Here is a 27,876-nt window from a genome sequence, read left to right as displayed (position 1 = left end):
ACTCCAAGTCTTTTATCGATAAAATCAAAATTTATTTGATTGCAAAAAAAAATTAAATTCGATTATACTCCATTACAATTTTTATTTATATTTTTTTATTGCCGGTATATTTTTAGCCACAACCGCCTATATTTTTTTTATTCTTGATCTTTTTACCCTCCAAGTGTTTATTATAGAAAATGTCATCCGGATAAATATAAACGTTTTATAAATTATTTATCACTACAAAAAAATACCGAGGTAACATTAATTCAGACGGAAATAACAATTTTAATTTTGCGATCAAAAAAATTATTTGAACATTTGAAAAAAGAGCGCGCGGGAAAAAAAAATATTTGAATATTTAAAAAAAAGATTCAAAAATTCTAAATTTTTCTTTGAATAAAAAGTTTGTTGAAGTAGAAAATAATAAATTTATAGATGTCTTGAAATGTATCGAAAAAGTTTAAAGTCAGGACGTTATTTTATTATGATTATTAACTTTTTATTTTTCAAGAGGAAATATTTACAAGTTTAAGTTTTTAATTAAATTTTATTTTAAATAGTCATCAGTATTTCTTTGTTTTTTATTACTTTGTACTCGTTTGTCTCCTTTTTCTTGAGCCATCGGAAAATATTTAAAATAAAATGAAACTTTTGAATACTGAACTATTAAAAATATAATTTATAGCCAGCAGTAAAAAAAAGTCAATTTCTTCTACTGCGCAGTCGAATAAATTTTATTCTTTTTTAATAAAAATCGAGTCAGTCGAAATTTTCGGTAAATAAATAGACTTGGAACTGGCAGTTTGAGAAGATAAAAATAAAAATAAAATGATTAACTGAAAAATAAAGCGACCGAGCAAAAGTAATTAAACATGAAGATGAAAAGTCTGGGCTGTTTTATAGTTACAGAGTATCTAGTAACTTTATGTGGATGTATATTAGATATATATGTACATGAGCATTCACTTGATTATCGGGTAACCATTAGTTTCCTTTTAATCCGATGCCGCGAGCTGTAACATCATTTGTAAATTATTAAGGTCCACTGGGAGATATGCTACCGGGTTCAATAATACAGAAACCCCTGTCTCTTGTGGCCGATATTCTTGTATATACTGTAGATTATCTTTCTGTTTCACTCTATATCCGTTCTCACTTAAGCTACAAAATAGTATCACTGAAAATTATATTTTTTAATAAATAAATTAATTTTAAATACTCGACAAACTCCAAAATCACACTTAATCTTTCTACACCTACTTTTTATATTTCAAATGCCTGTAACTCGAAAACTATCGGTTTTGTTAGAAAAATCAATCAGAGCTTTTTTGTAGACAATTTAATCCTCTACAAATTAGTACCCGTGTGTTTTTACTGTAAACTCAATAGTTTTTGAGTAATTGATATTTCAAGTGACACGAGACAATAATATTCAAAATTTACAGTTTTTGGGATTTGAATTGCGATAACTCGAAAACTATCGAGTTTTTAAAAAAAATCAATCGATACTTTTTTGCAGACAATTTAATCCTCTACAAATTAGTACCCGTGTGTTTTTACTGTAAAGTCAATAGTTTTTGAGTAATTGGCATTTCAAGTGACACGAGACAAGAATATTCAAAATTTACAGTTTTTGGCATTTGAATTGCGATAACTCGAAAGCAATCGATTTTATGATAAAAATACATGAGTATAAATTTGTAGGGAATTGAATTCTCTATAAAAAATGTAAAGGTAAATTTTTTCGTAAAGTTGATGGTTTTTGAGTTATAGGCATTTTGTGTTGTAATTTTTATAAAACGGTTGAATTGAATTTATTTTTTGGTCAATTTTCTTTTTTCTTTTTTTTTTTTCATCGAGTTAAGACGAAATGTCTATTGAGTCGTGTTGGTAGATTAATGGTAATGACATGCCACCTAAGCCCTGGTGCAATTAACGCTACCACCATCTCGTATACGCGGTTACCGTCAACATAACATGAAAGGGTTAATTCTCGTTACGTGACAATCCGACCGTGTCATCTCAGGCACATTTAATTTCACCCAGGTGTTGTATTAGTAGTTCGTGAATATATTTAAGCTGTCATTGACATCTGGATAAGTTAACTTAAGCTAAATCAACCCCTAAAATATAATGATAATAATAAAAGTAATAAAATCACCGCGATCAATACCGAAAAGTTTTATGTTTTTAAAGGGAAATAATAAATTGTGGGTGTGAATACTAAGGAAATCCAGGAAAGTTTATTTATTATTTTATTATTGATAGACTTGACTGAATTTTTAACGGTGAAATTTATTTTATTCAAATTTATAGTTATGCTAATTTTTTATTACATTAATATGGATTTAAATTTTTTAATTTAAAAGTTTTATCTTAAATTATTTCACGTCAATATTTCGTTTCATTGAATAAATATAGCGATCTGCAATCCCTACGGGTTTGTCGGAGTATAAGTATTGAATTTATTAAATATATTTCTACTGGAGATGTATGAATGATTCGAAAATTTATAAAAAAACTCGGAAATTGACGAATAATTCTACTAGTTCGAATTATTCAAAAACTCACATCAGTTCAAAAATTTATAAATAACTTGAAAATTGACAAATACTTCGAATAATTCAATTCGAGCCCATGTAGGGGAGGGTGGGGCAGAGCGGCCCCCTGAAATTTTGATCAAAAAAAACTTTTTTTTTTGACTAATTACTATAAATCCGATATGTTTGCGCATTTTTACCCCTACGCATGACATTTGGGGCAAAATGGACAAGCCCAAAATTTTGAAAAAGTGATTTTTTCATATTTTTATCGTCAAATTAAAAAAAAATTATTATAATTCCACATTTCTAGCCCTACGCATAACACCTGGGGCAAAATGGACCAGCCGAAACTTCCGAAAAAATTATTTTTTCATATTTTTCGGCCGTTTCTCGATGTAAGAGGCAAATTTGGTCACTAAAAATTTATAAAAATTAAATTTTTTTTTTTAGTTGATAAATTTTTGAAATAAAGTAAAACTATAGAATTGTTTTTTTTTTTTATTAAATAACAATTAGTAATTAAGGTAATCGAGAGTCAACGATTTATTACACCTTAAAAAATTTTTTTCGAGTAATATAAAACCAAAAATAGTTGTCAAGAGAAAGAAATACATTCTTAATGATGAAAACAATTTAAAAAAAAACAAAACGAAAAAAAAATTTTTTTATCATTTTTTGGAGGGGGGCCTCTGCCCCACAAAAAAATTTTTTTTTTTCAGAATTTTGGCAAAATGTCCATAAATTTGTTCGAAGTAGGACAAAAGTATAGTGATCTTATGGTTGAAAGCCACAAAAAGTAATAATTGGCTTAGGGGGGCCGCTCTGCCCCACCCTCCCCTATAAAATAAAATTTAAAAATAAATCAACTAATACAACAAAAGTTACGCCCAAAGGAATCAAGCATCAATACACTCAAGTTCATTGACCTCAAAATAATTTTTATGTTAACTGAAGCGTATCTAGTGCACAGTAATGATTAATAAATAATCGTTATGATCAAGTCTGAAGCCCGATTAAAATATCTCCTGCCCAAGTGAAGTAGATAAAGAGAGTAAGAAAAAATATAGTAGTGGCAACCCCGCATGAAAAAACATATATGCCGAAAATATACGTGACATATATGTGATATATAAAAAATATATGTACGCAAAAAAAATATACCCCAAATATATTTTCAGTTATATGTTGATATAAATGTATGCATGTATGATTTCATAGATGTCAGGATATACGTGGAATCTATAAGAAATATATGCAGACATATATTTTTTTATATACGTCAATCTATATGTCTGCGTATATATAAAAATGTACGAAAATATATATGTCAATATATGTATCAACATATATGCAATTATATATCTCAACATATATACATTCACATATATATTAATCTTTATAGAAACATATATATTGACATATATCTCGACATATTTGTTACAATATCACAAACTTACATGAATTTTTTTTATTTTCAATACCTGAAATCCCTAGTGGAAATTTTTCGGACTTTTCTCTGAAAAACTCTGAAAAAGTCTAGAGAATATATGTGGGTATACATACAAACATATATGAAAAAATATATGTCTGCATATATTTTTATATATATGCTCGTATATACACAAATATGTAAGTCAAAATATATTTAGTATATATGTCAAAATTTATGTAAAAATATATTTTTACATATATACAAACATATATGAAAAAATATATGTCTGCATATACTTTTTTTTTTATATATATGCTCATATATACACAAATATGTAAGTCAAAATATATTTAGTATATATGTAAAAATTTATGTAAAAATATATTTTTACATATATACAAACATATATGAAAAAATATATGTCTGCATATATTTTTTTTTATATACATGCTCATATATACACAAATATGTAAGTCAAAATATGTTTAGTATATATATAAAAATTTATGTAAAAATATATTTTTACATATATGAAAAAATATATGTCTGCATATATTTTTATATATATGCTCGTATATACACAAATATTTAAGTCAAAATATATTTAGTATATATGTAAAAATTTAAGTCAAAATATATTCAGTATATATGTAAAAATTTATGTAAAAATATATTTTTACATATATACAAACATATATGAAAAAATATATGTCTGCATATATTTTTTTTTATATATATGCTCATATATACACAAATATGTAAGTCAAAATATATTTAGTATATACGTAAAAATTTATGTAAAAATATATTTTTACATATATATAAACATGTTGGCGTATATGTAAAATACATGTGACTTATAAATGAGAATATATGCAAACATATATGCAGTCTTATACATAAACGTATATTTACACATATATGTAACCATATATGCGCACATACAATTTATGGCAAAAAAAAATATGTCAAAATATATATTTCTATATTTGACATATATTTATGAGTATATTTTTCACATATATATTTTTCCATGCGGGACTCTCTGAGACAGTACTGAGTACTTTCTGTAAAAAAAATTTTACACAGTATTGTATGCTATCTAGTGTATCCACTATTGTCCGGGATAGTACTCAGTACTATGCCAGAGAGTACCCACTACTGTATTGTACTTTTAAAATTTAAACTCCAATTATTACACGTGTCAGCGTAACTGGGCGGGAAAAATTGAGTTTTCAAATTTTATCAAAGATTATTCCCAATTTAATGAACACGGAGTTTCATTACGGCAACGAGTTTAAAACATCTAGTCCACCCGAAATCGTTGTTATGTAGTTGTTGCTCTGTCGCTGGTTGTTTTAATTACTCTCGTGAAATTGAAAACACTTTGTTTTCACAAACCGAGGCCCTATCTTTTCTCTTTGTCCATTTTATATCCGACATTCCACTACTATTACTCTAATTTTTTTATTTTTATGTTTTTGCTACAGTACTAGAGGTTTTTACTTGTTTTTTTTTATTCGACAATATTGCTCCTATCGCAATTACACCGACCAACACCTATCTGAATTCCGAGCGACCAAACCCAATAAAATACAAAGAGAAAAAAAATTATTAAATCGTTAAATACTAAAGTTTCCGATAGGAAAAAAAAATTAATTACTGTAATTATTTTTAATTTTTATTAGATTATCGGTAGTGAAATCATTTTTACTTTGATAAAAATTAAAGACTAATTGGTAAAAAAATAATTATTTTTTACGGCTTAAAATTTTAAAACTCGAATCCGTATTTTGAAATAATCGCGGGAAAAAAAATCTAAGTTTATTTTTTAAATTTGACTGTCGGAATTTGGGAAGTCGACGGTTTCCGTGGCGCCGTCAAATGACCGCGAATTCTTGTAGAATTTGACGAAATTAGACTTTTTTTCAAATAGCTGTAACTTTTTCAAAAATGGACTAATCCAGACGTTTTTTTTTTCAAAATTTTCATCTTCAAATGTAGTTTTCGGAAAAAAATACAAAGAAAATTCAGATATTAATATTTACGAAATTTTTCACTTTTTTTAAAAAATCACATTTTTCCCAAAATTCATTTTTCTCGAAAACTAAGCGAGATATCGAAAAATTTTATCCTTTCAAAAAGTCTTATTTTGTTGAGTTCTATATGAATTCGCAGTTGTTTGGCGGCGCCACGGAAACCGTAGAATCCCCGGAATTATTGGGAGCTCGTGATTTTTTACGAGGAATTTAAAATTTTCCATGCAAGCATAATAAAAAAAATATGTAAATTTTTGCTTGTTTTAATAATGAAACAAAATTTATTGCGGGGTAATATGCGCAAGCGACATTTTATGTTAATTCAACGGGCGTATTTTTAATTTCTGTAGAAATTAACAGGGAAAATATAAAAAACAATAAGAATTCCCTAGACTGTGACGGGCACCAAAGTCGTATTCATATATACACATATATATTTATAATGTAGCGCCATGATTACTTGTGTCCTTTGTACTTTTATTATAAAAGTTTTAATTACAATGTATGACACATTGTACTCTTGAGATTTGTATAGAGATGACGGCTAAGTGAGAGACAAGATAAGCTCGTTATTGATAGCAACTTTATTATCCAGATTAGTAGTCTTGTTATTAATGGCAACGTGGCATCAAGTTGATAAGTTCATTTAATGACACCATTTTTTGCTTTATTATTATTATTATTATTATTATTATTATTATTATTATCAGTAGTAATACAATTTAGTCCATGAACTAAATAGACTAAAGTTCAATAATAAAAATAATGTCTTAGATTCGGTTCGACGTAGATTATTTTTCTAGTCGCTCCGGGGCTTCAATGCAGTCGACATGGCTGACGTGTGTATTTAATAGAAAATCTAAATAACTAAAGATTTATATAATTTAAGGTTTTTTTTTGTTCAATTATTTAATTCGTTTAGTATTCAATCAAGTTCTCTTTGTTTTTGTCATATTATTTATTTTTATTGGAGACCGTAAGTGCGACAGCTGTACAGAAAACACGTGTTAAAGTTATTATATATATATATATATATAATAAAATAAAAAAGACATCGAGTTTTGATGACAATTTATTTGAAGTTTGTGACAATAGGATATTTTTTTTCGTAACTCGAATACGCGAAAGTGAAATGATGTCGAGAATCCCATTGACTTATGGCTACCCGGTGATATACCACAGCTTGTTCTCTTCGAATAACCGCCAAGGTCTCTGGAGTCAGGTATTACAGCTTAATATTAAATTTTAAGGCGACATTACTAAAGTTTTTATTTTTATTAAAAATAAGACGGATAATTTTTGGTTCAAAGTTCAGTCAACGTGGGTAAGAAAAAAGTGACCGATCTCTTGACAATGAAAACTTGGCCTTTGACTCGGGACACAAAAAAATTTAAATAAAAGAAACTTAAAAATAAAAAAAAAATGAATGAAAGAAAGCAGTGAAAAGCTCGAGAAAATGTGATTGGATAGTGAGGGAAATATTAAAAAAAAGGTTACGAGCTCTGCTCTAGATTGCAATGAAACTTTGGATGTCTTTTAGTGAATTTTTTTAAAAGACCTTAAGATTACATGACATTTTTTCAAATTTATTATTTTCACTAAATAAATAATTAAAATGTTTATTTTCATTAATAGTCAGCGTGTATGCAATCGCGATATTTTCCAAGACTGAATTAATTGATCGGAATTTTTTTTATCAGCTCAATACCACGACACTCAACAACTCTACTTAATTCCACAACTAAAATCCTTTTAGTTTATTTACAATAAATAAATAAAGTCTAAAACTGAGGGATTGTCAAAATCTGGGCGGCCATTTTTACTCTCCCGCCTAACGGCCGCGTTACCGCACTAAAAAAAAGCGCGGAAAGTTTTTGAAATTCAAATCCGTCAATTTAATAAACCAAACTTTTGCAATCATCTAAAAGATGTCACGTGCTAATTAATTAAATAAATAAGCATTCAATTAAAAGCCTAATTGATTTTTCTTATTATAACTTTCTTTTGCGGCGCTGATGGCTTTACTTCCGAACTTTTAAAATAATTACAACATGACCCAGTAATATTCTCTGATAAATAATCTATCGCGATATAATAAATGATGTTGTCAGGAAATAAATGAAAATATGGCCCTTGAACTCCCTCGGGCATTAAATAAATGTGTAACCTGAAAATATATTTCCCATGTCCATTAGCATTAGTTATCAAAGTAACAATACATTATATATGATAAACAAGTGGCAAGTTTTTAGGTCATTCGTCTTAATATAGCCACCCTTTAGATGATTAAACGAGGAACCAACACAAACAACAAGAACAAGAACAAGAACAAGTACAAGAGTAACAAACAGAAAACAGATTCCTGTAACATCCGTAGCAAGGGATGATACGGTCGATCGAGCATAGTAATAGAATTGCTGGTAATACCTCGTTCTCTCTTTAGTCCTCGGAATTTTCGTCTGATAGGGTACAACACCACCAGTTGCCATTCAACTCTATGGTACATTACCATATATATTTATATACATACAACCAAGTACACGGTAATAGTAATAGTAATAGTAGGTATTGTATTGTGAGAACATAATGATGTGAGAGTGTAATGCTAAAGCTCAAAGTAGGACACACAAGCTAACGCGAGGTGTAGCCGTAGCCAAGCACTTTAGGTCACATGGCCAGAGGATATGTAACCATGCGGATACTCCACCCTCACACCCTTTTCATTCCTCGGTCAAATATATACATATGTTGGTTAAACTTTAGTACCAAGTCAAGATGTGAATATGCGCAAGACTTATTTTCGGGCTTCTTAATCATTTATATTTACCCGGTTTTTTTTTATTTGCATCCATTTATCATGCGGTTTTTTTTTTAACAAATATTTTATTTTATGAGTAAATTTTATATAAAAAAGTCGGTGAACTAGAAAAATTTAAAAAAATAGAAGAATAGAATATCGTTTTTATTTGTATCACATATCGTGTTTTACAAAACTGTTTCTTTTTGTTATATTAATTATTTACATTTTTTCTTTTACACTAAATTTTTTACTTATTTACTACATATTTGCACTCTCCTTATCATCTTATTTCACCCTTCTACCTCACTTATCACAGTCACGTTACAATAATTTTATACTTTTTTATACTTTATTTAAACTAGTATCTATAGGGGAGGGTGGGGCAGAGCGGCCCCCCTAAGCCAATTATTACTGGTTGTGGCTTTCAACCATAAGATCACTTTACTTTTGTCCTACTTCGAACAAATTTATGGACATTTTGCCAAAATTCTGAAAAAAAAAAATTTTTTTTTGGGGCAGAGCGGCCCCCCTCCAAAAAATGATAAAAAAATTTTTTTTTCGTTTTTTTGTTTTTTTAAATTGTTTTCATCACTAAGAATGTATTTCTTTCTCTTGACAACTATTTTTGGTTTTATGTTACTCAAAAAAAATTTTTTTAGGTGTAATAAATCGTTCACTATCGATTACCTTAATTGCTAATTGTTATTTAATAAAAAAAAAAAAAACAATTCTATAGTTTTACTTTATTTCAAAAATTTATCAACTAAAAAAAAAATTTTATTTTTAGAAATTTTTAATGACCAAATTTGCCTCTTACATCGAGAAACGGCCGAAAAATATGAAAAAAAAATTTTTCCGGAAGTTTCGGCTGATCCATTTTGCCCCAGGTGTTATGCGTAGGGCTAGAAATGTGGAATTATAATAATTTTTTTTTAATTTGACGATAAAAATATGAAAAAATCACTTTTTCAAAATTTTGGGCTTGTTCATTTTGCCCCAAATGTCATGCGTAGGGGTAAAAATGCGCAAACATATCGGATTTATAGTAATTAGTCGAAAAAAAAAAAATTTATTTTTTGATCAAAATTTCAGGGAGGCCGCTCTGCCCCACCCTCCCCTACATGTATTGCGATGTCATCATTTTTTTTTGGCATTCTATATTGTAACAATCATTTTCCTTAAACAGTTTTTCAATCTCTCCAACATATATACACAGTTCCCTATTTATATCCCCTTTTAACGTTGCAATTAATTTTTCACTTGTTAATTCCCCCTCTAGTTCGTCCCACCATTTGCTTCTTACTTGTTGTCCTTTATCACTTATTTTCCCTTTTATTTCCTCGCAGCTTAGTATATAATTTGAAAAAATATTTTTTTGTGTCGGACAGAAAATTTGCCTTGAACTGGATTCGAACCCACGACTTTGGCTGTTATTTTTACAAGTAACCGAAAAAACTAATGATTGATATTTTTTATGGATTTTATATTTTTTTCCGGTAATGGAATTTATTATTAAAATATATATTTATATATTTATGTTACTTTGCTATCGTTTTCTCCCGACTTCCTGTATAATCAAATGTTATATAAACTTTCAAGAAATATATACATATACTTAAACTTATGTCAATAGTTACAAGTATAAGAGCACGTAATATATATATAATAATATGTAGCAAAGTATATATTAAACATTCTAATTTCTCTCTAATTATAATTAGAACTTAAAGATCCCAGTTTACTAATTATTTAAATTTTCTTCACTATGTTACAGTCTTTCCGAATGTACCACCAGCACCTGGGATGCCATGTCAGGGAGAAGACCGTGAGTATTATTAATATTATACTGCTTTATTTTTATATTTATTGTTGTAAAAGACAATTAATTATCATGAGTGAATTGGAAGCTGGCACTATTCCAAATTTTCGTGTAAAACAACTTGAATATTACATCGTCTAATTTTCGCCCGCGTATAGCTGTCGTCTATTGTCATTTACGGGATTAAAATTTCTATTATTTATATTTTTATCACAACTTTTTTTTACTTTTTTTAATCAATTTTATTAATTGGTATTTTTAAGCCTACGATAGATCGGGCTGTTGGGAATTTTATTAACTTTCAAGGATAATTGTCAATTAAATTTGTAAATTAAACATAAAAATCAATTTGTCGGGTAAATTTAAAAAAATGAAACATTTTTAATTAAAATTTATTGATATTTTTAATTTATGACAGTTTGAAATTTTTTGGCCCTGAAGTTACGAGGCAATTAAAAATTTTTGGATTTTTTTTTAACAATGAAAATTGAAGAAAAAAAAAAACCAAAAAATGCACATGTAGAAAATTTAAAAAATTATGAGTGCAATTTTTTGAAATATTTTTTTTTTTATAATTTCTCACTTAAAAAAAAATCCAAAAATTATTAGACGTCGCCTGACTTCAGTATCATAAGTTACCAGACAATTAAAAATTTTCGGATTTTTTTTTTAACGGAATTGCAAAAAAAAAAAAACTAAAAAAATGCACATGTAGAAAATTTAAAAATCTTTAGGTGCAATTTTTTGAAATATTTTTTTTTTATAATTTCTCGCTTAAAAAAAATACAAAAATTATTAGACGTCGCCTGACTTTAGTATCATAAGTTACCAGACAATTAAAAATTTTTTGATTTTTTTTTAACAATTAAAATTGAAGAAAAAAAAAAAAACTAAAAAAATGCACATGTAGAAAATTAAAAAAACTATAAGTGCAATTTTTTGAAAAATTTTTTTTTTTATAATTTTTCACCTAAAGAAAAATCCAAAAATTATAAGACGTCGCCTGACTTCAGTATCATAAGTTACCGGACAATTAAAAATTTTCGGATTTTTTTTTAACAATTAAAATTAAAGAAAAAAAAAAACTAAAAAAATGCACATGTAGAAAATTAAAAAATTATAAGTGCAATTTTTTAAAATATTTTTTTTTCTCAATTTATTGCTTAAAAAAAAATCCAAAAATTATCGGACGTCGGTTAACTTCAGAATCACGAATTTTTTCAATCAGTTTTTGAAAAAAAAAATTTTTCAGGTCATAAAAGTTGAAATTATCAATATTTACTTATAAAACTGCGAAGAGTTAACTTTCAATTGATAAAATAAAAACGAGTAAAAAAATTTAAGCTATTTTATATATTGATTTTGAAATTGAATAAAAAGCAATTTCTCTCGGGCATTTATTAAATAAAATACAAAAGAAATAATAAAAAAAAAATTTTTAAAAGGTTTTATTTGTGTTGTTTAATACAGGAAGAATATACAGACGAGGAGCACAACGATGGAGAAAACTCTACAGAGTCAATGGTCATATTTTCCAAGCCAAACGTTTTAACCGAGTAAGTATTGTATTAAATACTCAATTTTTAACTAATTGTCATAACAATAATTATTATTTCCTCACGGTTTCGGGGATTCCCTAGTTATGCGGTATAACCGCGAGGGTCATTATTTATTTATTTAAATATTAGTAAGGTATTAAATTAATTTAAGAATTTACAGCGCGCATTCTGCGCACTTTGTCAAGATCGAATTTGGGGACTGGGTCGTCAAGGATTCAAATGCATCCAGTGTAAATTATTGGTCCACAAAAAATGTCATAAAGATTTACGTAAACCATGTTCAAGTTTACAACAACAATCACAATCACATGATCAGCAATTAAATGATCGCAATGGCGATCAAGCACAGATTGATTCATCACCACAATGTAGTCCGAAGGCTCATTTAGATGATGAAACCACTGAACAAACGATAATTGAGGATACTCGTCCACGTATGTACCCGTTTATTTATCATTCATTATATTAATTACGTACTACAATTATTAATTAATAATTTCATCAACAAATAACTTTATTGTTGATTAGTTTATTAAAAAAAAATTTTTTTTATTTTTATTAGCGCATATGCGCACTCATTAAGGGGGATAGCCACTGAGGATCGAAAAAATAGGTGATTTTCGGGAATTTTTTTGACTGGAATAATAAAGGAATTTGGGGATCGGGTTTTTTTTGTTTTATAAAGTATACATTGAAGATAATTCTCATAAATTTTCATTTAAAAATATCATGTTGTTACAAAGTTATAAGCATTTTTGTGGAGCAACAAAAAAATTTCCCCCACCACGGTGTCATCTCTAACTCAAAAACGGATTATCAGAAACAAAAAAACCAAACGGCGTTGTAATCTGTATGCATGTGGTTATCGTTGCACGTAGGGGGTTTTGAAAATTTGGATTTGAAAAAAAATGGCGACATATTAAAAATTTTTTCGTTATTTTTTCTCATTTTTTTGGATTCAAACAGCCGTAAAAAATATTAAAAATCAAAATTTTCAAAATCCCCTACGTGCAACTTTAGCTACTGAATAGACGAATACGGCAAAAAAAAAAGTTGCGAATCGGTTGATATTTATGCAAATTACAGATGCCACCAGTTCAAAAAAAGTAGTTTCGAGAAAAATGCGTTTAAAGTTTTTAGTCAATGCAACAGTCAGTTGACGCGCTGTCACAAAAATGACTATAACTTTAAAAATATTCGGAATTTTCATATAAAACTTTAGATACATATTTTTGAACATATACACTTTGATTTAATAAAAAAAAAAAATTTTTTTTTTGAAATTTCACAGTCGCTATCCCTCTTAAAATCAACCAATAAGAAAGTAGGTCCCATCTTATTATTTTTTGCAACACCCACTTTGAAAGTTCAATTTCCGAGCGCTGTAAATCGTGACGGAAGCGCCAAATATATGCAGCCTATACATTTTACCAAATCGCACTTGTGCGTTATGTAGCCAATAACTTAAAAGTTTAACGTCAAAAATGGAAAAGCCCAAAGTTGACGGACATTTTACGAAAAATTCAAAGAAACTTTTATCAGGATTCTTGTCTAGTAAAAAAAGTTGCCTCTAAATTGAGAAAAAATCAACCGTAAATTTTTATTTACAATTTTTGCTGTTTTCCAAAAATTGTCGGGAAATTCGGGCGGCAAATTTTTGAAATTTAAATTGTCAAATTACTGTAAATTTCAACTTAAATTGGCTATTAGGGTCCATTCCTGGTGGAAATCTTTCGGAATTCGCTCTGAAAAACTCAGTTCTAAAGTTCCAAAGACTTTTTCAGAGTTTTTCAGAGAAAAGTCCGAAAAATTTCCACCAGGGAAGCATCAGACAGCGCCACCAAACAAGAGGACCGGAACTTATTGGGGGTATTCGTAGCACAATTCACACTTATTTCTATAGTAGCACACGTTTGCGCACCTGACCAGCAGGTGGACTCAGAAACAAACATAATCCTGTTCCCGCCATTCGGTTTGAGGTTATGCTCACTTACCACCACATGCGCTCATGCATCACAAGCCTCACCCTCATGTCGCGTCAACGTTATGTCAAATTCTTCGCTTAGTTCACATGTAGTATAAACTACTATTTTTTGATTTTGACCTCTGACTGACTCGACACTAGTCTATTTTTAAATATACAATTTATAAATACTGAAAAATGGATTTATTATCTGGTATGTCACTTTTTTTAAAATATAAAAAAAAAATAATCTTAATATATATATAAATCAAAGGTATGTTTTTTGTTAATTCAAACACTGAATAAATATGACTAAGTGATATATGAGCTCTAGATTTTTGAATACCTCGTGGTAAAGAACTAAAATAGAAATTTGTTAATTTTAATAATAGATTCCTAGTGAACGAGCCATGATTCTGCGTAGTCAAATTTAAGCTTTAACTTTTAAACAACAATATATATATATTAGGGTGTTTAAAAAAAAAACAATTTTTTTTTTGTGGTATCAAAAAATTGAAAGTATAACTAAAAATAAAAATTTTGGTACCATTCCGAGCTCTTAATAATGATATTAAAGTTTGCCTCAATTCATTTTTATATTTTCCATTTAAATAACACGGGAAAAAAAATTTTTTTTTTTTAGAATTTTCCAGCTTAAAAACCAATCAACGGATTTCTATGCACAACAAATGTTTTTGTAGGAAATTGAACGCTCTACAAAAAAAGTCTCTTATCATTTTTTGATAAATCCCACTGTTCAAAAGTTATTTAAGCTTCAAGTCAAATTTATAGTAAATTTTGAGATTTTTTTACTTTTCCGGCGAAACTATCAGTCTTATCACAAAATATCACAGGAACTTTTTTGTAGATAATTTTATTCCTCACAAATTATTACGAATAAAGTTTTTCGAAATTCTGCGTTGTTTTCAAATTATATCCATTTCAATGTCAAGCTCTTAAAAAAATAGATTTCTGATTAATTTTAAGATCTTGACATTGAAATGAAAATAAATTGACAACAATGCGGAATTTCGAAAAATTTTATTCGTAATAATTTGTAAGGAATAAAATTACCTACAAAAAAGTTTCTATGACATTTTGTAATAAGACTGATAGTTTCGCCAGAAAGTGAAAAGATCTCAAAATTTACTATAAATTTGACTTGAAACTTAAATAACTTTTGAACAATGAGATTTATCAAAAAATTATAAGAGACTTTTTTTGTAGAGCGTTCAATTTCCTACACAAAATTTCATTGCGCATAAAAATCCGTTGAGTGGTTTGTAAGCTAGAAAATTCAAAAAAAAAAAAAAATTTTTTCCTATGTAATTTAAATGGAAAATAGAAAAATGGATTGAGGCAAACCTTAATATTATTATTAAGAGCTCGGATTGGCACCAAAATTTTTATTTTCAGGTATACTTTCAATTTTGAATACCAAAAAAAAATTTGTTTTTTCTGAAACACCCTAATATATATAAATGTATAATATACATATATTTTATGGAAATGTATTTCAAAAATTAAAAAAATGCAAAAATAATTTTAAGTCTGATAAGAAAATGTGGGAAATTTATTTGAATAAAAAAAAATTATTTTTCAGGTACGAATGACGATGGTGAAGAATTAGCTTTGGATGTAATACCAAATGCCGACGGTACAAACGAATTGCAACGTCAATATTCATTAGCTGACTTTGAATTAATTCGTGTTATTGGACGGGGTTCATACGCAAAAGTCCTTATGGTCGAATTGAAACGTACAAAGCGAATCTACGCAATGAAAGTAATTAAAAAGGCCTTGGTAACAGATGACGAGGATATAGATTGGGTGCAAACCGAGAAGCACGTTTTTGAAACGGCCTCAAATCATCCGTTTTTGGTTGGTCTCCACTCGTGTTTCCAGACCCCGTCCCGGCTCTTTTTCGTAATCGAGTTCGTGCGCGGCGGCGATCTAATGTTTCATATGCAACGACAGCGTCGTCTTCCAGAGGAGCATGCACGTTTTTACGCTGCTGAAATAAGTCTTGCCTTAAATTTTTTACACAAAAAAGGAATAATATATCGTGACTTAAAACTGGACAATGTGTTGCTGGACCACGAGGGACACGTTAAATTAACGGACTACGGTATGTGCAAAGAAGGTGTCCGTGACGGTGATACCACAGCAACATTTTGCGGTACACCGAATTATATTGCACCGGAAATACTACGTGGTGACGAGTACGGTTTCTCCGTTGATTGGTGGGCACTTGGTGTTTTACTCTACGAAATGTTGGCCGGCCGGAGTCCATTTGATATCGCTGGAGCATCCGAAAATCCTGATCAAAATACCGAGGACTACTTGTTCCAAGTTATTCTCCAGAAAACAATTCGTATTCCGCGTTCACTATCAGTTAAAGCCGCCTCTGTTCTCAAAGGCTTCTTGTGTAAGGAACCTAATGAAAGACTTGGCTGCTCACGCGGTCCGTCTGCCTTTTTGGATATCGTGGGCCACCCGTTCTTCAAAGCAATCGATTGGGAGATGGTGAGCTCTTTTTTTTTTTTACCAGTAGTAAGGACTTGAGTTTGAAATTTTTTTCGCGCCATATAGTTCCAGAGAACGGCACCGAGAATCATGAGGGCATAATTTTTTTTTTATTACAAATATTAAAATTAAAATTTGACATCCTGATGATTCCCGGTATCTAGATGGCAAAAAAAAATTTCCAGGTCCTTGAGGTCCCCAAGTATAAATAATTAATAAAAGTCTTGATTTTGAAATTTTCAGTTGGAACAAAAGCAGGTGACACCGCCGTACAAACCGCGCCTAGATTCGGATCGGGATTTAGCGAATTTCCCGCCCGAATTTACCGACGAGCCGGTGCATTTAACACCCGACGACCCGTAAGTATTTAAACCCAAATTATTTAAAAAATAAAATAATTACCACTAATAAAAAATAAATAAATTTCCAGGAAAGTGATAGAAGACATCGATCAGTCGGAGTTCGAAGGCTTCGAGTACGTAAATCCCTTGCTGATGTCTCTCGAAGACTGCGTGTGACATGAGCCACCAAATAATCGAGAGCATCGAGAAGATTATCAGCAAGATTATCTCACCCGTAATTATCATCATCATCAGCAGCAGCAGCAGCACAAACTCCAGGAGCATCAGCAGCTCCAGCAGTACCACTATGATTGCGATTACGTTGACTACTACGAGCAGCATCATGATCCTGATCAGGATTATCAGCGACATCAATACCACCCCCAGTATCATTATCGGCAATTTAATCAGCATCATCAGAGCTACATTGAAGAACTTGGTTGCAAATTACCGTCATATCAATCCGTTTATCCTTTAAATTACGGCACTACCATTAATCATACAGGAAATAATTACAATAATCATCATCCGCGGGATAATATATTTATGATAAAATACAACGGTCAGGATAATGAGATTGAAAATGACAATAATTATAATCAGTACAGACTATCGCCGCCATTACAATTTCGTTATGATAAAAGTAATGACTGTACGTACACTTTTGATATAAAGGAATTAGCAACTAAGTATCATGATATAAATATTAATTCGACGATTAATGACATCCATGATAATGATAATGATCATGACAATGATAATGATAATGATGATAATGATTGTTTCAATGATTATGATGACGTTGAAGATAATCCGCGTAAAAAATTGTTTAAACAAATGTTTTGCCTTCCGTTAAATTAATTTATTAATTTATTAATCATTTATTATAGATAATTATAAAAGTAATTTTTTATAGTCATCGTGTTTTGTAATGCCAGGAAGTCGTAAGTCGTACGACAGAACTTTTTATTTTTGTTTTATTTATTTAATTAATACTCAATTTTTTTTAATTAAAAAAAAAATAAGATTTCATGTTTAGCTTAAGAAATTTTTAATTAATGACCTTTTTGTAAAATTAATCGACCATTTAATTAAAAATTATGCAGGTCTATTAATTAGTAATTAAAAATAAAATAATTTATAAATTTTAAATTAATTTTTTTTATTCCCAGTAAAAATTTGTAAATTAGGTCATGTTTTAAAAATCAGTTAAATGTCAAATTAATCCAAAGGTCATAAATTCTCGATGTCTATTAATTATAAAATATATGATAATTAATGTTTCTAAATATTAAAATATAAAATAGTGTATTTTTAGAGCACATATTTATTGCTAAAAATATATATAAATTTATCACTGTAAATTTAAATAAAATGTTTACTTAGAAACTAAAAAAAAAAATACATTATTTTATATTTTAAAAATTTGAAAATTTATTATTTCGCTTACGACCGTGGCATTAAATAACAAATATATAAATATATATTTAAATTTATTAATAGAATGCAAGCGATTTGATAGAAATTTTTTATAGCAATTTTTGTTTATAAAATAGTTAAATAAAATATATATATATATATATATATAAATATATATATTAGGGTGCTTCGTATCAGAGCAACATTTTTTTTTTTTAAGGGCAAAAAAAAAATTCTATGTCAATTACAGACCTAGCTCATTGAAAAAATCGATTTCCCTTTTTTTTTAACTTTGAGTATTTTTAACTCGTTAACAAATCAATAGATCGAATAGACTAATACATATTTTTGTAGAAAATTGAACGCTCTACAAAAAAGGTCTCTTATAATTTTTCGATAAACCCATCTGTTAAAAAGTTATTGGAGCTCGAAGTAAAGTTGGAGTTCTTTTTACTATTCCGGCGAAACTATCAGACTTATCACAAAATGTTGCAGAATCTTTTTTGTTGACAATTTTATTCTCTACAAATTATTATCAGTAAAGTTTTTTCAAATTCCGCATCGTTTTCTAGTTATTTCCATTTTAATGTCGAGCTTTGGAAATCGAGCAAAACCACTTTTTTAAGAGCTGGAAATTAAAATTAAAATAAATTGAAAATAATGCGGAATTTGAAAAAATTTTACTGATAGTAATTTGTAGAGAATAAAATTGTCAACAAAAAAGATTCTACAACATTTTGTGATAAGACTGATAGTTTCGCCGGAATAGTAAAAAGATCTCCAACTTTACTTCGAGCTCCAATAACTTTTGAACAGATGGATTTATCGAAAAATGACAAAGACCTTTTTTGTAGAGCGTTCAATTTCCTACAAAAATATCTATTAGTCTATTCGATCTATTGATTTGTTTAATGAGTTAACAATACTTAAAGCTAAAAAAAAAATTTTTCCCGTGTTATTTAAATGAGAAAATCGAATTTTTTTATGAGTCAGGTCTGGAATCGACATAGAATTTTTTTTCTTGTGCGAAAATTTTTTTTTGTGTTGAACTATAATTTTTTTTCTCAAGCACTTAAAAAATGTTGCTCTGAAATGAAGCACCCTAATATATATTAATAATTGAAATTTAAACTTCCAAGGTGCTAATCGACACGTGTCCTGATTACGAGCCTTTAATTAATTTCTTTGACATTCCATTTAAATAAAACTCTAATTAAAAAATAAATAAATAATTAAAAATAATAAATAAATTATTATTTAAATATTTATGTCTTGGTAATGAGATTTATAAATTTTAATGGATATTTAATTACTAACTAATTTTAATTACATTAATTATGTCCAGTATTTGTCTTAGTATTTTTTTTTTACTGCAGTCGGCATAAAAAATCTTTTTTTTTTTTTTTTTTTTATTACTTACCTAGTTAATTAATGAACAATTACAATTATAATTTATAATTTTAATGAGAAATGATAATTATTAGCTATTAGTTTATTATTATTTACTTATTTTTTATGTATTTTATTAATAGATTTAAAATATAATTAAATATGATATTATATTATTATATTGTAATATAATTAAAAAATAAAGTTGATAAAAAAAAAATTATTAAATATATGAGATTGGAAGGAAATAATTCAGGTTGTTATAAATAATTAATATGAATTTAAATAAATATTTAATAAATTTAATTACGCGTTTCATCTTCAGCCTTTTACAATTTTTTTTTACTAATTTAAATTTAAAAAAAAAAAAAAAATTATACTTTAATTATAAAGATTTTAGTTTAATTTTAATGACAGTTAGTCTGCTTGTCACTTTAAAATTCAGTTTGACAGTAAATAGAAGCGCGCGGGAAAATTTAAAAATTTAAAAAGTAGAAAATTAATTTTTTTAAATAAACAAAAAAAATGATACTGAAGTTAGCAGACGTTTGATAATTTTTGGATTTTTTTTTAGACGATAAAAAATTTAAAAAAAAATATTTGAAAAAATTGCACCTGTAGTTTTTTAAATTTTCTACATGTGCATATTTTTTAAATTTTTTTTTCAGTTGATTTATTGAAAAACGAAAATTCAAAAATTTTTAAATGTCTGCTAACTTCAGGATCATACAAAAAAAATATATAATTAGTACTTACTAATTAGTCTCAATACTAATTAACAATTAGACCAGTAAATTAATTTTACTTCTTTACAAAATTTTTTTTTTTTTTTTAAATTAAAAATAAATCAGGACCTTAATTTTCCTCGACCAATAAAAAATGTCAGTCTGAATAAATTTTGACCAGAGCACCGGTTTTTAAATCCAAGACTTGTTTTTGAATTACTAATAATTTGGCGCGCAATTTAAATTTTTGAATTTGAGTACCAGTAATTTATTGCGTTAATTGAAAGTTTTTTTAAATTTCTTCGTACACTCAGTAAGTACTGACACTGACCTAATAATTTCTAGTTACAAAATTTAAATTTAGTTTCAAACTAGAGGGCGCGCGTGCAAAAAAAAAAAATAACCAGCCAGTGGCTGCTAATCTGGCGGTGGGTTGCAACAAATCTCTGCATGCAATGTAACGTAAAGTAAATGTATATAAACCACAAACAAGTGACATTAAATACACATATATATATATATATATATATATATAAAATTGCAAAAAAAATAACTCAAAATGGAGATAAAAATTACGATTGCAGATTCAATATCTGATCAGATAAATTTGTGCTTCGGTTCATTTTCATTATTTTACTCGTCTCAGTAAAAAGTGTTCAGTAATTTAAATAATAATTATTTAAATAATAATAATAATAATAATAATTAAAATTAAATATGACCTGGTTTTAAAAATTTCAAATAAATTTTTCAAAGCGTAAACATTTGGATCCTGACAAGCTCCAGCTTCAGTGCCGTGACAGAAGACAAAATAATTTCAATCTCCGGCATTTTCATTTTTTTAAGTAAAAATTTTTTTTATTTTCCTCAAAATTTTCACAATTCAAATTACCTGTCTAATATTTTTTCGATTTTTTTTTACACCATAACCAAAAAATTTCAAAAATTCCGCCCATAGTTTTTGAAATTTTCTGCCCGCATATTTAAAATTTTTAAATAATTAAATTTCTAATTTTAAAAAAAAATGCACATATTTGGTCATATATTTGAAACAATTGATGAGAAATTACGTCTATGGTGAAAGTACGACAATTCAGTTCACTTTGCATTTGAAATGATTTTTTTTTTAAATATGAAGGTTAAGTTTCCAAGAATTCATTAATTATCATAATTATTATTATTATTATTATTATTTAAAAAAAAAAAAAAAAGTAAATAATCGAGGACAATTTGCTGAGATAAAAAAAGTGATGGTGGACATTGTCCATGGAATATTTATTGAATCACTTGTTGAATCTAAATGACGAGTAATGACGTAATAAATAAATAAATATAAATAATATCGGTAAGTTAATAAAAATAAATTCACCAAAGATGCCAGTGAATTATTTAATTTCCGGCGGTAAAGTGATTTTGAATTAAATAATTTATCATGATTAAATAATTTATCATTTTTTATTTCAGAACAATAAAATAAAATAATGGCCGAAGACGAAGGAACTGAGTGGCTGCTGGAGCTGCTGCGTGATGTTCAACTCTCGCAATTTTACACCCGCATACGTGACGATCTTCAAGTAACGCGACTTCATCATTTTGATTATGTGCAGTCTGAAGACTTGGAAAAAATAGGACTCGGTAAGCCGGGGATACGCCGACTGATGGACGTCGTCAAAAAAAAACGGGCTGCGCAGAAGAAAAAAAATTTGATAACCAAAATACGACCGGGAAGCAGCGGGAAGACGAGCAAAAGATCATCGCAGGCAGTGGAAACTTCTCTGCTGACTTGTCTGATCCAAGACAAAGACGTCACGTTGTCCGTCAAGTTGGGCGACGGTAGTTTCGGAGTCGTACGTCGCGGCGAGTGGACGTCACCTACTGGTCGGGTGCTTCCTGTTGCTGTGAAAGTTCTCAAAGCAGACGCACTCACTCAGCCGAGTGTCATCGAAGACTTTGTGTCGGAAGTCCAAGCGATGCACACTCTGGACCACCACAACCTGATTCGTCTGTACGGCGTAGTGCTGTCCCAGCCCATGATGATGGTAACGGAGCTGGCCCCCCTCGGCGCGCTGCTTGATTACCTCCGCAAACAGTGCGGGCACATCCTGGTGCTGACGATGTGCGATTACGCGCTTCAAGTCGCCACTGGAATGGCCTATCTGGAAGCCAAACGTTTTCTCCACCGGGATCTCGCTTGTCGCAACGTCCTGCTGAGCTCCGTTGACAAAATAAAAATAGGAGACTTTGGGCTGATGCGCGCGTTGCCTCAGCAAGAAGACTGTTACGTCATGACGGAGCACAAAAAAGTGCCTTTCCCCTGGTGCGCACCCGAGTCATTGAAATCCCGTCAGTTTAGTCACGCATCGGATGTCTGGATGTTCGGTGTAACTCTCTGGGAAATGATGACCTTCGGAGAAGAGCCGTGGGTTGGTTTAAATGGCTCGGAGATACTGAGAAAAATAGACCGCGAGGGTGAACGTCTGTATGAACCAGAAGCAAGTCCACCAGCAATTTACCAGCTCATGTTACGCTGCTGGTCACGTGATCCCGCTGAAAGACCAAGTTTTTCATCATTACGCGAGTCACTGACCGGGATGGTGCCGCCCGTTATGAAGGCGCTCAATCGTTTCGACGAACCGGACAAAATGAACATCGAGCAGGGCGACCAGATCGTTATTATTGACGGCAGGCCTGAAAACTACTGGTGGAAGGGACAAAATCAGCGGACATTTCAAGTCGCTTTATTTCCGCGGTGTCTTGTTGACCCGATGCGTCGCAAGCAGCCTGAGGACATCAGCAAGCCGCTGGAAAACTCATTCATTCATACGGGACACGGAGCGCCGTTTGGCAAAAGCTGGGGCAGCCCTCAGTTTATTGACGACGTCTATCTCCGGAACCCCATGGAGCCGCCAGATGTAGTCGGAGTTATAGACAAGAAAAAATTTACCCACAGCGCAGCGCGGTCACGCAAGCAGTTTAATTACACGAGATTTCAAAATGATTTACGTTCTAGTCCAGTTAAAACTTTAAATACTGCTGCTAATTCACAAGAAGGCAGTCTGATTGATTTATCGCCCGAAGAATTGGCACTGAATGCCACTGGACTGAGATCAGAGTCCTGTCGCCGGGTCATTAATATTCTAGATGAGCCGATTGATGCAGCGGCTGAACAAGACCAGGATCCACGGACGTACGAAAATTTTCCTGGCAATTCATCCCAAGATCCCTTTGACACTTCGAGAGTTTTTTTAAACCAGCCCTCGCGTTACTACAGCCACGTTCCGGACTCCAGTATCCAGCAGTCCCAGTCCCAGTCCTACATGAACGTCTCCCAGGACAACAGTCAGTCCCAATACTCGAGCAATAAAATAAATCAGTACTCAATAAATCTCAACAAAGACATCAGAAGTGAGAACACAAATTTGAATGTCAATTTACCTGACGATGACGTTCTACCCAGAGAACACTACAGCGAAATAGACAAGAGTCCCACGATACCCAGTCCCAGTTGGCCAGAAGATCTACCAGACCAGCAGTATGCCAACGTCCGTCCAACTGGACCTGGAACTGGACCTGGACCTGGAACTGGTCTGCCTCCAACGCCTCCGTCCGTGGGACCAAACGAAAGTCCATCGAAGCCCAAATCAAACCACGACCTCGCCCAGACCATGAGCGAGCTGACCATCGAAACCGCCCAGGCCGAGAACTCGCAGTCGAAAAAACTCGACCCCGCATTTTTAGCAGAGCTGGAGAAACATCTCGGAGCTAAAGAAGTCTGCAAAAATTCAAATGATCTTCAAGTGAAATTGCGTCCGCCCCCGCAATCTAAACGCTCTCCCCAGTCCAGCTCTGGAGGCTCGATCGCCAGCGCAAATTTGCCCGTCAAGGTGCAGAACTCATGGCCGACTAAGAACGTAAATGTCAGACCAGTGAGTCAGAGTTACTCCAGCCAGACACTACCCGGTAATAACGTCTGCGAAACCTCAACGGAAATGATCATCGGCCAAATGTGGCAGCGCGCCCAGTCACCGCAGCAACAAATTTACTCCCCGTCAAATCAAAATATTTATCAGGACCGAGTGTCTGGATACCAGTCTTCAAATTTACTTCAAATAGCACCCGCGCAGAATAAATTTGATAATTATCAAAGCACATCCTCAAATTTGCGTCAAAATTATGCAAGTAATCATCAAAACCACAACTACAATTTGCCTTCTTTGACCCAAGTACAAAATGACTTACAGCCGACCCGGTCAGCGCCACCTAGACCATCGAATGTACCAACGGGCGCTGTGTTGTCGGAAAAAGTTTACGCGGAACTACGCGAAACTGTGCCAAATTTAGATAAATTATCGCAAAGTGAATTCAATACTCTCTACAATAAGACTGTCCAGCAAAGTATTCTGAGGAACCAGCAGCAGCAGACGATAAATTCAAATGCTAACATAAATATCAACAACAGTTCTGCTAATAGCAGCGTTATGCTGAATCACAGTCAAACATTGCCGCGTAATTACGGTACGCAGGTGCAAGATCACCCGTTTGATTTCAGCCCGAGTTTGAAGCAGCCGCCAGTCTACAACCCGCCGCCTGCATGGAGTCCAATGAAAGGACAGAATGGATTCAAGTCAAATGTCCAGGCCAATTTGATCCAGTTCACACCGACAAGATCTCCAGGACCTGCTGCTGTCCCAAATACGGGCACGGCTGCTGGTGGACCGACTAGTGCCCGTAGTTTACTTCCATTGATGAACGAGACTGTTGTCAATACCCAGTTGGCTCCTTCGACATCAGCGTATCCTTCTGGTGTCAGTCCTCCATTGACTGGCGCGTCTCAGCAACTGGTCATGTCACTTAATGACGAATTTCGTGCCAGTAAAGTTATGAAAGTACAAAAAGATGCAGGTGACGCTTCGCAGAAAGAGATATTGGCAGCACTGCAAGCCACTGGGTGGGACACCAACCAGGCTGCTAAACAAATACTTAAAGACCGGCAAGCAAAAGTCGAGTCGTTGTCTAGGTACTTAATTTTAATTACTTTTATGTTTGTTTATTGTTTAGGGTACTAATGGTTTGTTTGTTTGTTTTTTTGAAGGTTAGGTTTAGCAAGCAGACAACAATGCGAGGCTGCTTTGAAACAAACGGAGTATGATGTGGAATTAGCGGCTTCTTTCTTATTGGATAGTGTGAGATAATTATCGAACAAAATCAAATAATTATTAACTTAATTAATTAAGTTGTTTAAGTATACAGTAATCAGCGTGAGGTTTTAATTAAGGCATTCTGACCCCTCCACACTTTTTTAAAAACTTGAATCAACCGTCAAAATTTTTATTCTGTTTTTTTAACACGAGTTATGGAGTTAAATTGAGTAGCGGCCTGCCAAGCTGGTAGCTGCGCAAAGCGAAATATTTAACCTTCATATCGTTAAAATTTTCTCTGCGTGAAGCTACATCCTGGCAGGCCGCTACTCAATTAAACTCCGTATTTTTGCGTTTAAATCTGCTGGGTATTTTTTTTATATACAGTTTATTTTCTGATGTAAAAACTACAGCAGATTTAGACAGAAAATTAAGAAGTTAAATTGAGTAGCTGCCTGCTAAGCTGGTAGCTGCGCGCGGCGAAATATTTAACCTTCAAAGAATATCGTTAAAATTTTCTCGGCGTGAAGCTACATCCTGGTAGGCTGCTACTCAATCTCAGTAATTTTTTGTTTAAATCTGCTGTTTTTTTACATCAGACAATAAGTCGTATATTTAAAAAGTTCCCGGCGGATTTAAACAGAAAATTAAGGAGTTAAATAGAATAGCAGCCTGCCAGGGTAGTAACTGCGCGCAGCGAAATATTTAACCTTCATAATCGTCTAAATTTTCTCTGCGCGCAGCTACCAGCCTGGCAGGCCGCTACTTAATTAAACTCCGTAATTTTTCGTTTAAATCTGCTGGGCATTTTTTATATATACAGCTTATTTTCTGATGTAAAAACCACAGCAGATTTAGACAGACAATTAAGGAGATTAATTGAGTAGCTGCCTGCCAAGGTGGTAGCTGCGCGCAGCGAAATATTTAACCTTCGAAGGATATCGTCAATTTTTTTCTCTGCGCGCAGCTACCAGTCTGGCAGGCCGCTACTCAATTAAACTCCGTAATTTTTTGTTTAAATCTGCCGGGCATTTTTTATATATACATCTTATTTTCTGATGTAAAAACCACAGCAGATTTAGACAGAAAATGAGTTAAATTGAGTAGCTGCCTCCCAGACCGGTAGCTGCTCGCAGCAAAAAATTTGACGATACCATTTAAAGGTAAAAAATTTTTAAAAAGTCGAGGGGGTACTGGCTGAGAATGCTCTTGATAATTAATTAAAATTTTTGGATAATTATGTTGATATTTATTTAATCAGTTTCTGTGATAAACGCGACTAAAGGCTCTAGATTTTATTATTCTTTAGCTATGACATTTTTCTTAAATTAGATTTTATTTTAAGATACGTAAAGTTATCATGTAAATATTTAAATATTTAATTATTTATTGTAATGAAAAATTACGTGATTTAAAATTTTTGAAAAACGCTCTCTTTGCTCGGAAAAAATTACAAAAGTATGATAATATATATAAAATATATATATATAATTGTCATATGGTAGAATTTATGATCGGGATTTAAAAATTCGCGGTATTTTTAAAATCGTTAACTGGAGATTAATGAGAAATTATTAAACGGTATTTAATTAGTAATTAAGTTTGAATTTAATTAATTTCACGTAAGCGAGAACATGTTTAATTAAACAATTACAACGAACAAATATTTATAAAAATATAACTATTGCTAGCAATTGTTTTACTTTAATTTGCCGGCGGTTTCTTAAAAGTATTTTACTCTCATTATTTATTGCGTTAATTAATCGATTTAATTAGACTACTGTTTTAGTAATCGATATTAAATTAAGCGGAATGTTGGCTGATTATTTAGTAAAATAGTAAAGAAACCTGTATTTTTTATAACGTATTTTTTTTTATCATTATTTGAGATTAAGAATGAATAAGTAAGCGTATGTTATTATTATTATTATTAGCCAATTGTATCACCAAAAATATATTTCGCATAATTGATAATGAAAAAATTCAACTTTAGTTTTTTAAAAGTTAAATTTAAAACAAAATGTTATAAGAGTGATAATTTAATGTTATAAAAATGTAACATGTAAAATAAATGTTTAATTTAGATTTAAATTATTTTAAATTTATTTTTAAATATTGCCGCGTAAATAGATTTTAAAATCCATAGGAAATCTGGACCTACCCTGATAGCCAACTTGGCGGCAACCTGACGACAAGTT

General features: G+C 30.8%; 3 protein-coding genes across 7 annotated transcripts in view; all 3 read left to right on the top strand.

Moving 5' to 3' along the window:
* Positions 1–17,238, top strand: part of LOC130674386 (atypical protein kinase C) — a 30,509-nt gene extending 13,271 nt beyond the window's left edge. For 2 of the 4 annotated variants that reach the window (XM_057479704.1, XM_057479703.1), the window contains 6 exons: positions 10,574–10,624; positions 12,089–12,174; positions 12,338–12,611; positions 15,744–16,666; positions 16,910–17,025; positions 17,097–17,238. In XM_057479704.1, the coding sequence (XP_057335687.1) occupies positions 10,574–10,624; positions 12,089–12,174; positions 12,338–12,611; positions 15,744–16,666; positions 16,910–17,025; positions 17,097–17,184 (1,538 nt within the window). In that variant the 3' untranslated portion in view covers positions 17,185–17,238. Of the gene's footprint in view, positions 1–10,573; positions 10,625–12,088; positions 12,175–12,328; positions 12,612–15,743; positions 16,667–16,909; positions 17,026–17,096 lie in introns of all 4 variants that reach the window. The other 2 variants (XM_057479701.1, XM_057479702.1) reach the window with 1 other exon arrangement.
* Positions 17,185–19,870, top strand: LOC130674971 (G-box-binding factor-like; the record flags this gene model as incomplete). Its single annotated transcript, XM_057480425.1, has 1 exon — positions 17,185–19,870. A coding segment is annotated over one exon (684 nt), but the record flags the coding sequence as incomplete, so codon positions are not given.
* A 1,135-nt stretch (positions 19,871–21,005) lies between these two features.
* LOC130674458 (activated Cdc42 kinase Ack) lies at positions 21,006–27,709 on the top strand. Of its 2 annotated transcripts, none has more exons than XM_057479792.1 (3): positions 21,006–21,885; positions 22,005–25,557; positions 25,638–27,709. In XM_057479792.1, exons 2-3 carry the CDS (start codon positions 22,022–22,024, stop codon positions 25,687–25,689), a joined length of 3,588 nt encoding a protein of 1,195 aa, XP_057335775.1. In that variant the 5' UTR covers positions 21,006–21,885; positions 22,005–22,021; the 3' UTR covers positions 25,690–27,709. The 2 variants fall into 2 exon arrangements, with proteins under 2 accessions (XP_057335775.1, XP_057335774.1); XM_057479791.1 differs by having other exon boundaries at positions 21,010–21,885; positions 25,633–27,709.
* The last annotated feature ends 167 nt before the right edge of the window (positions 27,710–27,876 follow it).

This window comes from Microplitis mediator, chromosome 9, assembly GCF_029852145.1.
Source record: "Microplitis mediator isolate UGA2020A chromosome 9, iyMicMedi2.1, whole genome shotgun sequence".
In the NCBI taxonomy this organism is placed as follows: domain Eukaryota; kingdom Metazoa; phylum Arthropoda; class Insecta; order Hymenoptera; family Braconidae; genus Microplitis; species Microplitis mediator.
This window is presented reverse-complemented; position numbering and strand designations above follow the sequence as displayed.